This window comes from Nymphaea colorata, chromosome 1, assembly GCF_008831285.2.
Source record: "Nymphaea colorata isolate Beijing-Zhang1983 chromosome 1, ASM883128v2, whole genome shotgun sequence".
Classification (NCBI taxonomy): Eukaryota; Viridiplantae; Streptophyta; class Magnoliopsida; order Nymphaeales; family Nymphaeaceae; genus Nymphaea; species Nymphaea colorata.
Window position 1 is genome coordinate 33,838,134 of NC_045138.2, and position 13,584 is coordinate 33,851,717.

At 42.2% G+C, this 13,584-nt stretch overlaps 2 protein-coding genes across 2 annotated transcripts; one reads left to right on the forward strand and one right to left on the reverse strand.

Moving 5' to 3' along the window:
• The first annotated feature begins 163 nt into the window (after positions 1 to 163).
• Positions 164 to 3,818, forward strand: LOC116248439 (uncharacterized). Its single transcript, XM_031621230.2, has 2 exons — positions 164 to 684; positions 3,579 to 3,818. The coding sequence occupies exons 1-2, from the start codon at positions 245 to 247 to the stop codon at positions 3,640 to 3,642; spliced, it is 504 nt and encodes a 167-aa protein (XP_031477090.1). The 5' UTR covers positions 164 to 244; the 3' UTR covers positions 3,643 to 3,818.
• Positions 3,819 to 5,669: 1,851 nt separating this feature from the next.
• Positions 5,670 to 11,445, reverse strand: LOC116260217 (uncharacterized). The gene is made up of 6 exons (XM_031638381.2): positions 11,162 to 11,445; positions 10,095 to 11,055; positions 9,822 to 9,997; positions 7,185 to 7,221; positions 6,985 to 7,052; positions 5,670 to 6,494 (listed from the first exon to the last, which is right to left on the reverse strand). The coding sequence occupies exons 1-6, from the start codon at positions 11,260 to 11,262 to the stop codon at positions 5,948 to 5,950; spliced, it is 1,890 nt and encodes a 629-aa protein (XP_031494241.1). The 5' UTR covers positions 11,263 to 11,445; the 3' UTR covers positions 5,670 to 5,947.
• Between the last annotated feature and the right edge of the window lie 2,139 nt (positions 11,446 to 13,584).

Consider the following 13,584-nt stretch of genomic DNA (forward strand, 5'->3'; position numbering starts at 1 on the left):
AATGTTGAGGACATTTTCGTAATTAGAAGTCCTTACGCTACCCGCGCGGCCGCGATTCAACAGGCGCCAACTGTAACCAGGACCATCCTGAGGGGTAAACTAGTCATTTTCTTCAAAGTGGATGGCGCTATATAAGCGGACGGCAAATCCGCCTCTCCGGCGTGAACCTTCCCAACTATCGATGCCGTCCGGCGACAGAAAACTCCGCATGACTTGCTGACCGGAGAATTTTTGGCGAGCGTCGATGAAGCTCTTGTACTACGTGTCCTTTTGGCGGAAATCCGTCCGGCTGCTGGGTCCGGCCGGCGAGGACATCCATTTTCAGACGCCTGTCTTGGCCGGAGAAATCTCCGCGCGGTACCCGGATCACCGCCTCTTTGATAGCTGCGGCGCACCTGTTCCTTCCCATTCGCACCTAAAGAGAGGAAGCACCTATATTTTGACCCCAGCCCCAAACAGCAGGCAGGGAGACCGGCGAAGTAGCCGGAGTTCTTCTGCATCGCCGTCGGAGCTTCGCCGGACAAAATCAGCAAGGCCGTGGCATCCGTCTCTCGAAATGATCTCGGAGGATGGCGCGGCAGTCATCCCGAGGAAGAAGAAGGTGCAGGCCATGCGGAAACCGGCGAATCACGGGGCTTCGCGACCGAACAACCGAGACGTAGTCCCAGGGGACGGACTGTACAAGTAAGAAACTGATCCACTTGCTATCGTTCCTTTCCTGCTTTATTTTTGTGCTTTTTGATGAAGTACAGTATATTTTCGGTTTGTTTGTTATTTCATGTTTTTCCAATTGTTTGAAAGCTAATTACCGGCAATTTCTAGTAACTTCTCGGGAACGAAAAGATTTTCCGTTGAATTTCTTTAGTGAAAGGGCGGTTTTCCTTCAATTGCTCACTTATATTGCCTGTCCAATAGATCTGCAACATGCTCCATGAAAGTCAAACTGGCATTCACTTGGATGTCTAGATCAAATTTCCGACTCGAAGGCTGGGTAACTACAGATTTTTACTGAAATTAGGATTCTCGGCGTCGTTTAAGCTTCAATTTCTTTTTCTGATTCAGATTTCCAGGGTGATATTTTTTCGAGCTTTCCGAAACTAACTCATTCAGAAAATATCGATGGAATTCGAGCCGAAATTTCGAATAAAATGATTTTTCATTGCTGCGAGTGTCCATCCAATTTCCTAAGCCGGAGATTGCGGCCATCTGCTCCCTGCAGTTGTAGCTATCGAACGCGAATCTCCTGACTGTGTTTTATTCTTGACATGACTGTCCGATCCAACATCAATTTGTTCTTCTGGTATCTTGAGTTTCCGGATTCGGCACTTTTCGTTAGTGCGGTTCCTCTCTCTCTCTCTCTCTCGATTTCTCTCTTGATCAGCAGTACCGTTGATCACCATTCACCAGAACGGAAGGCCGGAAAGTCCGAGCACTTTAAAATGGAAATTTCTTTTGTCGCGGAAATTGAACGTGTACTTGTGATTTTTGTGATGGCCTAATACTAGCTGTAATCGGGAAATTAACTTTGTTACTATGGGACTCTTACGATTAATTTTGTAAACAGGCGTCAAAAGGTTCATAATGGTGTTACTTTGACCTGCTTTCCAACAAAGCCAAAATATAGTAGCTCAAATTTTGCCAAGAAACTGTTGACTTTCCAAAATTGCTTTTATTCATATTTAAGCATCAGTCACAAGCAATAATACATACATTTTCATATTCAAATTAAGTCAGAATTATGCTGAAATAAGTTTTAAGTATTTGGATTTCCGTAGGATATAAATTCTCTGAAAACTGTCAATTCAATATGCAAATACTGTTCGAGTAGTGCAATTTCTTTTCTTTATACAAAGCATTTCCCAAGGTTTAGGTGATTTCCGAAAATGAAAAGCCTTCCGTGTATGGCCGGAAAAGGGAATCGCGGAACTTCCGACCGGCCATGTAACTGAGTTTCAACGAACAAGCTGGACTTTAGCTCGCTCACGCTAAATCCAAGCTCTGCCGCATGGTTGGAATACCTGGAAGACTGCAAAGAACCCCACATTCACATATTTCACTGCATCCAAAGTTTCATGTGCTGGATATTTTGGTCACACCAATATCGCCTTGACTTTCTTGTCCTTTGTCTTTCCCATCTTAAAGACGCCATTGTGGTGTGTCAGGAGTCTTAACATGGGGGCCCTCTTTCTCTACCCATGACGTCCTCGCCTCCCTTCTTTTGCCCATTTGAGTACGGTCGTTCTGGTTTCTTTAAAATCTACCGATTCAGGAGGCAAAATAAATCTTTGTGGGCACATACCGCTTTGTATCCTGTTGCGCTTTTAAAAACTTTAGTTGGTGGTTGGCACTAAAAGGAAGGAACTTTACTTTTTTCAGAAGCCAACAAAACTAAGACCCCACGCAAGTGGGTGACCAACTCCAAGTGATTGGGTTCCTGAATGAAACCGAATAGAAGAAGGGAAAATATCCCACTTGATCAGATCATATCTAGTTGTTTATGCGTGTACACCGACATAGAGGGATTTTGTCTTGGTCATGTTCGCAACATCGCCGGTTCCGATACCTAACTTACGTCAAAAGTTGCATCTCGACTTTGGTAAAAATTAAATGTATATGCAGCGTTTGATAAGTATATGCTCTATCCACTGATATTTTAAAAATCCTTAGATTATTATACAAGGAAGAGTGGAGAAGCCAATTTTGTCGACCCAGACCGCTCCTTTAGACAACTAGGATCCAGTATTTGCAAGTTGATAGTAAATTGTGCCCTATATCTGCCACTTACATGGTTGATTTGATGAAAATTCTAAATTTTGAGGACCACTTGTGTATAGGATCTGTAGGGAGTCATTGTTTCGGTCAAGAAGATGTAATGTTTTGTTTGTAACGTATTTCTTTCATTGAAATTACCACGATTTAAATATTTGATTTTATCAAGTCAACCATAAATGACTATGATTACCATTTTTAATTTTATGATATTTTAGAAGTGGATGTGCTTAAACTTTTTTCTAGATCCCAACTCCCTTCTGCATCCTTGTACTCTGTTGGCATAAACATGCCGCAGACTTTTGTTTAGTATAGGGTTGTACAACAAGCCAAATGAGCCAAAGGCTGAGTTAGCCAAACCGAACGAAGCTGAAGCTCATGAAGTACACGGAGCTAAACAGGCTGAGCTCTCCGATCAGCGTATTTCGACGACATAGGTTACCTCCTGCAACCCCACCCAAAAAAATAAACCACTGAATTCAAAGCTCTGTTCAGAAAAGCTCAAGAAACCCTGATGTTCTCAAAGCTAGTAAATGCAACCTTTAGACCTATTGACTCTGCAAAAAATGGATATTTCAATCAAGTCTATACCGGTTTCTGTATTTGACTTGGCAAGCTCATTTTTCATGTTTGAGCGAGCTCTTCGGGATACAGAGTACAGCCGCATTGGCTTGTCTCCAAACCCTAACCTGGTGCAGCTCTTCGGCAGAATGACTGTATTTTTCTCATTAGGCATTCCGAACTCCGAGTAGAATGAGGATTACTTCTTTCTACTGTATCTGATATGTGCAGTATTTGGTGAATGACAGGTATTCTGCTGCTTCTGCTGCACTGAGCATGCCATCTTTTGCCCCATCGCCGTTCCTTTTCTAACCACACCGTTGCCTCTCCCGTTTCCTCACTCTGCTTCAGCATCATCAAGGACTTATTTCAGCAAATTGATCATCGAAGCCAGAATTTTTAAATCAACTTTTGTTTCACTTTTGCATGAACAAATGTCACACCTGTAAATAGTGTTTCTTTTAACATGGTTATTGGGTTCTGCGATATGCTGTTGATGGAAATCTTGATTTCTCAAGGAGGGAAGGGAATGAACTTACCAAGGAGTGGATTGTCACAAAAATCCCACTACTTTTAGAATCTGAACGGATTTCTTGTTTTGGAAATTTGTTAGATGAAACCCCTGATATAGCTTAATAATGGACAGGTGTTATATGCCTTGCCATCGTAGTAGTAATGAAGCTAATCCTACAAATGCAGAACTCATGATGCCGAACTTAACAATTTGTTGTCAAAATTAAATAATCCTACAAATGCAGAACTCATGATGCCGAACTTAACAATTTGTTGTCAAAATTAAATAAGGGTGGGCAACGGATCCAGTAGTTAACGGTAGTTGGGTACCGGCTCGTGATGGGCTGGGTACTGACCCGACTCTATATATATATATATATATATATAAACTTTTGATGCAACTTCCATGACTCCCTTAGATACTTACTCTTAAAAACTCTTCATATGTCGCCGATGACACTTTTTAAAAATTCTCAGCATCTTTAAGGGTTTCTGATGACGGTCGAGTCTCGATCAACATTGTTGAGCTTTGACTGGATGCATAGCCTTATAATTGAAGCACTACATGATCACCGCCGACGTAATCAACCACATTGGGATTCTGCAAATGCAACACATTTTGTCGACTATCTCGTTAAACACCTAAAAGAAATAAGATTAAACAATGGCATAAAGTCGAAAATGTTTCATCCGAAAAGCAGGAGACAAATGACTAGCACCTTTTGCTCTGTTAGATATTAACGAATTAAATAGCTCGTAAATTTCTCAAAATTGACATGCATGCTGCAAATTTGGCAATCTATTAGGTTTGTTCCAAGTGTCCTCCAGATTCTCAACCATTCAAATCTGTAAGGTTCATATTTCATTCAGACAAACCAAACAATTGTTTGCTCATAAATGTACAAACGGTTAGCCACTGAGATTGCAGCGTCTTTGTTCCTTTGAGAAAGGTTGAACGAGTAATGGAGTCCGACAGATAGAACGTGCCAAATTTTCACTTTTATGACGATAAGAATGAACGGATGGATAATCAGGTCAAATTTCCCTTTCTACGATTACTGCTTTTAACGGAGGACACCACACCGCGATAGCTAGAAAACGTAGGTAAAAAAGGCTATCCAACCAAACATGACGCGACAAGTAGAAAAGAACCGCCAAATAGAAATATATGTTCCCTCGTCCATCTTTTAAGCCGGCGCCTCTCACTCGTCTACCAAACAGGGCAAATTCTCTCCATAAAGCACCACCAGCATGCGCATCCGTTCCAACCAAGAACCATGGCAACAACACTGACTCGGTCAAGCTTTCTTATTTTCATTTTTTATGGGAGAACCTGGAACAAGGACGCCTGATTATCAATCTGGCTTTAAAGTTACTGATTGGGAACATCGTGTGCTGGCTACCGCCTTGAACAACTCGTTAAAAAGCAGATTCACGTTCTTTTAACAAAGGGCCAAATTAATCTAAACTCCACCGCCAATTGCGAATGCAACACCAGATCAGGGGTCTTCTCGGGAAACCACAAAACGTTGCTCTTGCATCAGGGTTGGGAATAACTTTCGAAGACGCTTAGAAAATTGAAGAGGCGAAACAGGAACCCACAATGTATGTCAAGATGGAGACGAGATGCACACACTTATCAGAAGCAACTCGCAGATCATAAATGAAAGGCTTCATCACGGAAACCCACTGCTACCGTAAGTGCAGACTCTCAAGCCAAACAACATACTGCTGCGTTCAGAAGTGAGGAAGTCAGGTTAAGATCCATAATTGCCACCAATCATACGGTCATCAAAGCCACGGGAAGATCATCTCAAACCCCAAAATTCAACCGTGTAACCTTTGAAAATTATATTCAATCTTGAGGGACTAAAACTATAATCCAGAAATGCAGCCAGGACTCACTTATCTCAAGAAATATGTCCCAGCATTTGAAAAGGTAACTAAAGCAAGAAGAGGTAAAATGGCTGCCCTGTCACCTTGAACTATCTTGGTTCTTCCTAACCAAGAACAGCACGACAGTCAGCTCGGGTCAAGGACAGGCTCCCGCTAATATGGCAGGGCCTGAGATGGAATTTTGAGTTGGCTCTCTTTGACGATTTCCCTAATAACCATTTATATGCCTTTGTGCTGATCCAGGGTAAACCTCTCGAGCATCTGTCAGTCGAGAAAATGGTACAGGAGAGCGGCCAGACAGGGCACCAGAGTCCACCAGCTTGCTCGGTAGGCTCCTTACGTTGGGCATCGCATGATCTGTTTTACCAGAAACAGAAACTGACCTAGAGAAGGCCTGAACAAGTTCCACCGCAGAAGCTGCCCGCCCATACCGAGGAGCTGGTGGTTCAGGTGATTTATTGCGCTCGGGCTTCCGCCAGCTCTCTGGCTCTTCATGTCGATCCTGTTGCTTTTCAATGTCCCTACCATTCCTCCAGTTATCGCTTCTGCGTGAACTCCTTTGCAGATCTATCTTCTCCTGCTCGCGGTTATCTTTCCTCTCAAAATCACGACGATCAGATTGGATATCAGCACGTTCAACTGTCCGGTGTCCAGTTCTCTGCTCTGTCATAGCATTGTCCGCCCTATCAGCAAGCCGGTGGTGTTGTGTAACAGAATCCGTTTTTGCATCAGACCTTTGAAGATCGTGCTTCCCCCTTTCATGTATAGAAAATATCATGCGTCAGTCATCTCCGAAACGAAGAAACATTCCTGCAGAATCTATAGCACACAATACAAATTTGCAAATTGTCGGGATCACTAAGGATGCCTCTATACGACTCAACTCTGGCTCTTTTAGGTACTAGAATATTTCCCAATTCCTCAGGTGCATTAACGGTTATTGTCCCCATGAACATAGTAGCTAAATAATCCCAACTTGATGGAGCTCGTGGGGCACCTAGACTGTGATGCATTAGAGGATCTATAGTACGGCCCAGGTAGCGGAAAAATGTTCCAGATTTCTAAGCAAATGATCCGATCACGGGAAGAGTGCATGAGAAGGTAAATTTTAAGAGAAGAAAAAAAAAACAACTTGCAAGTGATAGCTCGTCAAGAAACCCCAGACATTTAACAGTCATAAAATAACTACGGGACGGAAAAGGGGAAAAAGATGTTCTGCCTCAAGTAATAGGAAAAACAACGTACCTGCTGGGCGGGTGAACTGGGTCCAGGCTGTTAATAATCTCATCATCAACTCCACGCTCCTTTAGGACCTTTGCCACAACATTGTCAAAGTGAACCAACAAACAACCTCAGATCATTAAGGATGCCAAGAAAAAATACAGGCACGTGAAGAGTTATGATAGCATAAGCAAGTCAGGAAAGAAGACAAGGAAGATTCTTACTAGCTCTCGTGGACGTGCACCACCAAATATGGTTTTCCTACAAATACAAAAGAATGATTGTGATTAAAAAACACACAATGAAAAAGGAAGAGAAACGGTCTCCCATCTGATAGAAACTCAGAAGAATTTCACATCAGTGTCCCAAAAAAACAACCAAGAAAACAGAAGATTAAAAGCAACTCTATCATGAACTAGAGGAGAAAAAACCAAAGTAAATCCTAGCCAGATCATGCCTACCACTTGCAAGCCACATAATAGAGAGGATAATATGTGACACAGTGCCAGATTATCCAAACAAAATCATACTTACCACTTGCAAGCTCATTATGTAAATGACACTAGTGTAGAATACAACACTTACGCATTTGAAACATGTCTACAACTACCTGTGCGACTAGAGAAAAGGTGGTATTGGTAAGACAATAAACAAAAAGATTCGGACTTCTTCGAATACTCGTGGATGCAGAACTTCCATGTGCTTGAAGAAATTCCATCCACGGCTTTTCAGTTTTCACTATCCCTTCCTTGAGGGGAAGCCCTTCAAGTTTCAACACCAAAGTCCCTCCACAAAAGTAATAAATAGGAATATAGCATCACCGCAACACTTCAGTTCATGATCCTGTTCGTCTGATAAGATACTACAACATATAACAGACACCTTGATAAAACTACGTGACCCCTTCACCCAGCCCTCATGGTAAAACTTGCGTTGGCTTAGGTAAGAGATGGGTGCCATGGAATTCAAACCATTGACCACCACCACGGTCTACTTCGCCACAAACTCTTGTGGCTATGCTCTATTCTTTTATAAATAGAAACAGAATCATTATAATTGCGAAGCAAAGGTAGGCTACCAGTTGGGATACTGGTCAGGTACACATTCACAGGATGAACTGCTCATGTCAGCAATTGATTCTCCCAAGGAAAAGGGCATTTAGAGTTCTTGTACACCTCTCCAGAAGAATCTCAAGTCTGCGTGGCAAATTCAGGTAAGCTACAGTATGAAAAAGCATGCTATTTCCATACCCAAGGAATAACTGCACGTGCCAGGATTTTTAGCAACTTAAGTGGCTAAAATCATCATTGAACAACAATTCCAGCATGGGTAAAAGAAGACCTTACTGATACGATCTAGCTATGTTCCTGCATTATTCTCCTCGTCTTAGACATAGTAATTGGTAACCGTAGTGGGTCACAAGCTCCAGGGTAAAGAAGACCTCGCTGGTACCATCTACCTATGTTCCTGCATTGTTCTCCTTGTCTTGGACATGGTAATTAGTTACTGTAGTGGGTCACAAGCTCCAGGGAAACTGCAAACACACCCTTTGGCGAACCCAGATTTATAGGAAAGATAAAGAAGACAAAGAAATGGATTTTGGAAAACCACCAAAGAACAATTTAATATATTCCTAGAAACAATCTTCCAGTATATGTCCCTTTCACTTAAAATTTTGGACTGAACTAGGACTCGACCAAATTCAATAAAAAATGTACCGAGGAACTGGCCCAATCCAATCCAAGAAGTACCTAAATCGTCAGTTACACCCATGCCTTACAAACAAGGCATGACACCCATTCCCAACATAGCCAAGTTGAGACTAGAGGAAAGATAAAATGCTCCATGTTCAACTGCCTTTGACATTAGAAAATATGTTTACCTAGATCAGAATCAAGATGACAAACTAATATCCCACTTAATTCTTTGCCTGTGATACTTATGGAGAAATTGCATGCTCAAATATAGAAGCCTATATAGAGTGCAGCAGTAACCTGCACCATGAAGAGACTTACATAGGAGAGGGTAGACACGTAGTCATAATCGTAAGTATCAATTTACTGGGGAAAGAACTAAGTCATCCGTTTTAGGTGTTATTACGTGCATTTACGGTACCACATATCTATTGGCAAGGATAATTGATCACTGGTTGTCTTGCTGCATGTCACAAAGACATATAAGTTCTAGATTTTAGTACAAAATGATGTGCTAGAGCATCTAATGTCAAATCTTGAAATAGAATCCACCTTTTTTGGATTAACTACCCAACGCCTAAGAAGCACAAAGAACACATGGCTATAACCTCATCATAGATAGTCTTCCATTTGGTTACAACTCCATCCACCTTTCCGAATAAGTTGAGATTCAGAACTAGTCCCAAAAAATATGAAAAATAATATAAAGTTAGAGGATGGGCTGATTGGACTTGGGAAAGTAGTTTGCCTGATACTTATGGTTGAAACTTCCACCAACGAACCCCACCTGAAGTCTCATAAGTAAAATGGATCTACCTAACCATACACGCACTCTCATACTGAGGCCCGCAAGTCAAAAACGATAACCTATCCCCGCTTCTCTACTCTACAGAAATAGAAAAGAAAGAGTACCATTCTGAATTTCAATAGAGCTCCATCTAGGGATCAATTGGGCACATCAATTTTTAGATATGTGACAAACCTTGCGTACCAAACTCATCTGCACTGTAACTAGATGAACAGAAAGCAATAAACTAATCAACCAAGTGAAGCAGCCACTTCATTTATGAAATGCACGCACTAAGCAGATGTCCACCAATAATGAGAACAAAAACGAACAACAAGATGTACCACTCATAATATCTACCAGAGAACTCATCTACCGACCTTCCCCTTTCAGTAATCCCGTCCGATTGCTCCAGTGCCTGTGAACGGGGCTTCAAGTTTAACCTTGGGCGTTCACCTACTCTATTACTTTCATCTGGCACAGCTGAACCGGACGTTGGTGGATGATTAACATTCACAACAACTTCATCATGCACTTGCACGCTTGAATTCGTGGGCTAAGGGTTCCAACAAAAAAGAACTCGGAATTAATCAGAGACGGACAATATCAAGCTGGAGCTTCCAAACAAAGAGAGAAGAAGAGAGAAAAGATACCAGCCTATATTCGTTTATGTATGAATCTTGCGGCTCCATAGGCCTTGTTCTCGGTAGAAGCTTCAACTTTGGCCTCTCCTCGAATTCACTCTGTGGTTGTATATCCAATTTCCCTTCAGCGGAAACAGGTCGAGCCATTCTGGATCTCTCTTTCTCGTAGTCTCCACATTCTACATCCCTTGGACGAACAACATCCTCGTCATACCTTCTAGTCTCGTGATACCTTCGGCTATCTACTTGATTCGCATCAAGAGCAGGAGCAATTTCATCTTTGAAAGGGCGAGGTTGAGAACTAGTGATCTCGTTGTAGCTAGTGTTTTTAAAGCTACCGTTACCCTCGAACTCTGCGGCTCTAGTCTCAAACTCTGGCTGATAGATCGATGACTGAGATTGATGTGATGAGATCACCAGCTTCGATTGCCATATCCCCGAGGAGACCTTCTCTATAGCACTCGCACTTGCAAGCCGCGATGCTGCGGATGCAGATTGTGCTGGTGGAACAGGCGCTTGAGTCCGTTCCTCATAAAACCCTAGCTCCTGCCTCACGCCCCAAGCATTTGGAACTCCAGAAGGGTTTCCACTTCCCGAGCTCGGCCTAGCTGAGACAACAGATGCAGCCGTATTCAGCGCTTGAGCTCCTGAGATCTGCGGCCGAACGGAAGTCTTCGCCTCAGGCAGCCTCGGATCAAGACGGTTCAGCACGAAACGATCGGATCTAGCGGTCGGAAGGCCGTCGTCATCAATAGAGTTCCTCCTGGGGCCGGAGTCAAGCGGCTTCCTCTCGTCCTCATCAAAGTTCCGACCAATATGCACCGGATGCGAGAAAAACGACGCCTTTTCGTCAAAATTCCGGGAAGCCCCGGCAGATCCAGGTCGACGGTGGTCCGAACGGTTGATAGGACTCCCCCAGGCTGCCGGACCCCCCCGGTCAAGTCCAGGCCGGTCAAAATTTCTCACCACGCTGCAAAACGAAATGAAATTAGGGTTTCTAAAACCTCGCAACCCGTAACAAAAGAAAACACCATATAAAGAACAAAAAGACAACAGACAACAAGATCAGCCCTTACACTCCAGGGGCTGAAGGTAGGGGGATATCAGAAGGGATTGAGCCGCCGTGAAAATCCTTCAAAGTCATGGTGGAGCCACTGAATGCCTTCTTCTTCGACATTTTTCCTTTCTCCTCTTCTTCTTCTGCTGCTCTCTGTCCCTCGCTCCCTTTCGTTTCCTTTTTCCGCGTTTCTTTCCCTCCTTCCTCTCCTCTTGCCGGAGAGCTTAGAAAGAGGGGAGAGCTTCAGGGGGAGAGGGGAATAAGGAGAGAGACCAGACGCCCTCGACGGGTTGGGTGGGTGAGGAGATTGGGGGGAATTTATAAGGGCTGGTCGATATCAGCGAAAAGACCACTTCCCCTTACATTATTGTTGAAATGACGTGCGTCGGTCGCACACCCGCAGCGCGGTCACAATGGATGCCGACACCACTGTGACCGGCGGATCAAAATGGATCCAATACAAAACCGAGCCACAGATGATCTAAATCGTAGAAACGAAACGGCGGTCTGGATTTCGATCTAAATGAACTCAATCTGTACTCATCCTCTACGTTTCAGTGGCGGAAGCCACGGATGTGCTGCTGGTGTGGGCAAACCAGTCCCAACGTTTCTTTATTCTCACATTAACATATTAAAATGGTTTGAGTGACCTTTTAAACGTAAAATTATGTGGACGAGTGTCTTTTCAATCATTTTTTCTGGCCGTTGAATTCGGGTTAAGGTTTAAATGGCATAAATTCGGATCTAAGTAAACTCGTCCTGTGGTGATATTAATTGAATGAATCGAATTCGTATTGTATAATGTCCACTTAATCTGTACCATTAACGGCTTGAAGATCTAATTTCACCAGTAAATATCCCGGAGTTCCTTTTTTTTTTTTTTTTTGTCTTTCTTTCTTTTAGTAGCCGTATCCAAAACTCTACTTACTTTATTTTTATACACATGCTGTACGGGAAACGTCATCGTCCATATTCTACAGTATCACCCAAAACTTTAAAATAGATCAGGACCATGCAACATCTTCACAGTTTAGGATATTAGAAAGTCGTAAACATAGAAAATTTAGTGAGCAAAGTATTTCTTCAATCGTATGCTTTAACATTTTAATACGTCCATGCTAATTGGGATTTTTGTGGCATTAAACTACGTAGCTGGAATTTACTGTCATAGGTGCAAGTTACATAGACTCAATCTAAATAGATGCAACCACTTAATAGATACTAAAAAATGGACTTTTTTCTTCAAATAAAAGTATGCTGAGAAATTGGATTATGGCAACTAATCTTTTCTCATTTCACAGCTCATAGTGAACATTCAATGAGAAAAAATTGACACTTCATGAAAGGTTCAGCTCCCTCAAAGCATATAATGTATAATATCTTCTTTTAGCATCGACACATCGTAAGTTGCCTTTTTTGGTCACTCAAAAAAAAGCTTATGATATAATGTTGTTAAATAATTCCTTTGTAAACAAACAAGTGTATATTGAATCCAGTCCAATAAAAGATAAACAGCTTTATTATTGTTTCGCTCAGCATCTCCACTTTTAACATTGATGAAATGAGGTTTCAATTTGAGAGTAGTAAACGGAAGTGCTGATAGGAAAAGTGCATAAACATAAAGACTCGTTTTCGGCATTATGGCTATAAAAAGGTGAGCCCCCAAGTGGAGATTTTTCACGAGAAGGCACAGAGAGACTTTTCCAAGACGAGTTAAAAGAAAGACTCGTTGTTCAGAGTGCCAAGCTACTGAATCTGAATCCTCATGCTGATTATGGTTCATGAACTCCAACAGCTGCTGGACTTTCTCCACATATGGTATTGAACACTATAACGACGATGGCCACGATATTGCCCCGCAGATCACTAAAAAAAGGAAAAAGCGCTCCTGTACCAGCGACATCTCTGATCCACCGGCTAGGAGTTCGGAATGAGTTCTCCAAGTGGAAGGAGGAGAAGAATGCACTTACTAAGGCAAAGATCTACTCGAATAGATGAAAAGAAAAAACACAAGAAAAACCCAATAAATATATGTATAAAGTCAATATCAGTTGATTGACTCCAATTTAATACAATCCTCTCTCTCTCTCTAACCACGACAGTTTTAAGTTAAATTAAGTGAATCGTAGAAGCCCAGCTCTAATGTTGGCAGTTTCGATTTGGATATTACTGTTGGACTAATCTGTTTCCTGCTTGTTAAAACATATTTCCGCTTCCAAAGTTGATAAAACTGACGTGAGATTAGATAGTATGTTCTCATCCATGCGTTTTTTTGTGCTCAATCAACTGTATCGCATCTTTAGATCATGGAAGTAAACTTGACTCTGGTTACCAACGAAAATCAAACTAAAGTCTGTTCCAAGAACTTTTGTGATTGTCTGCTAATAGGAACATGCAGGATTGCAAAGGTCATATGCAAAGTGAATAAATATACTCGATGTC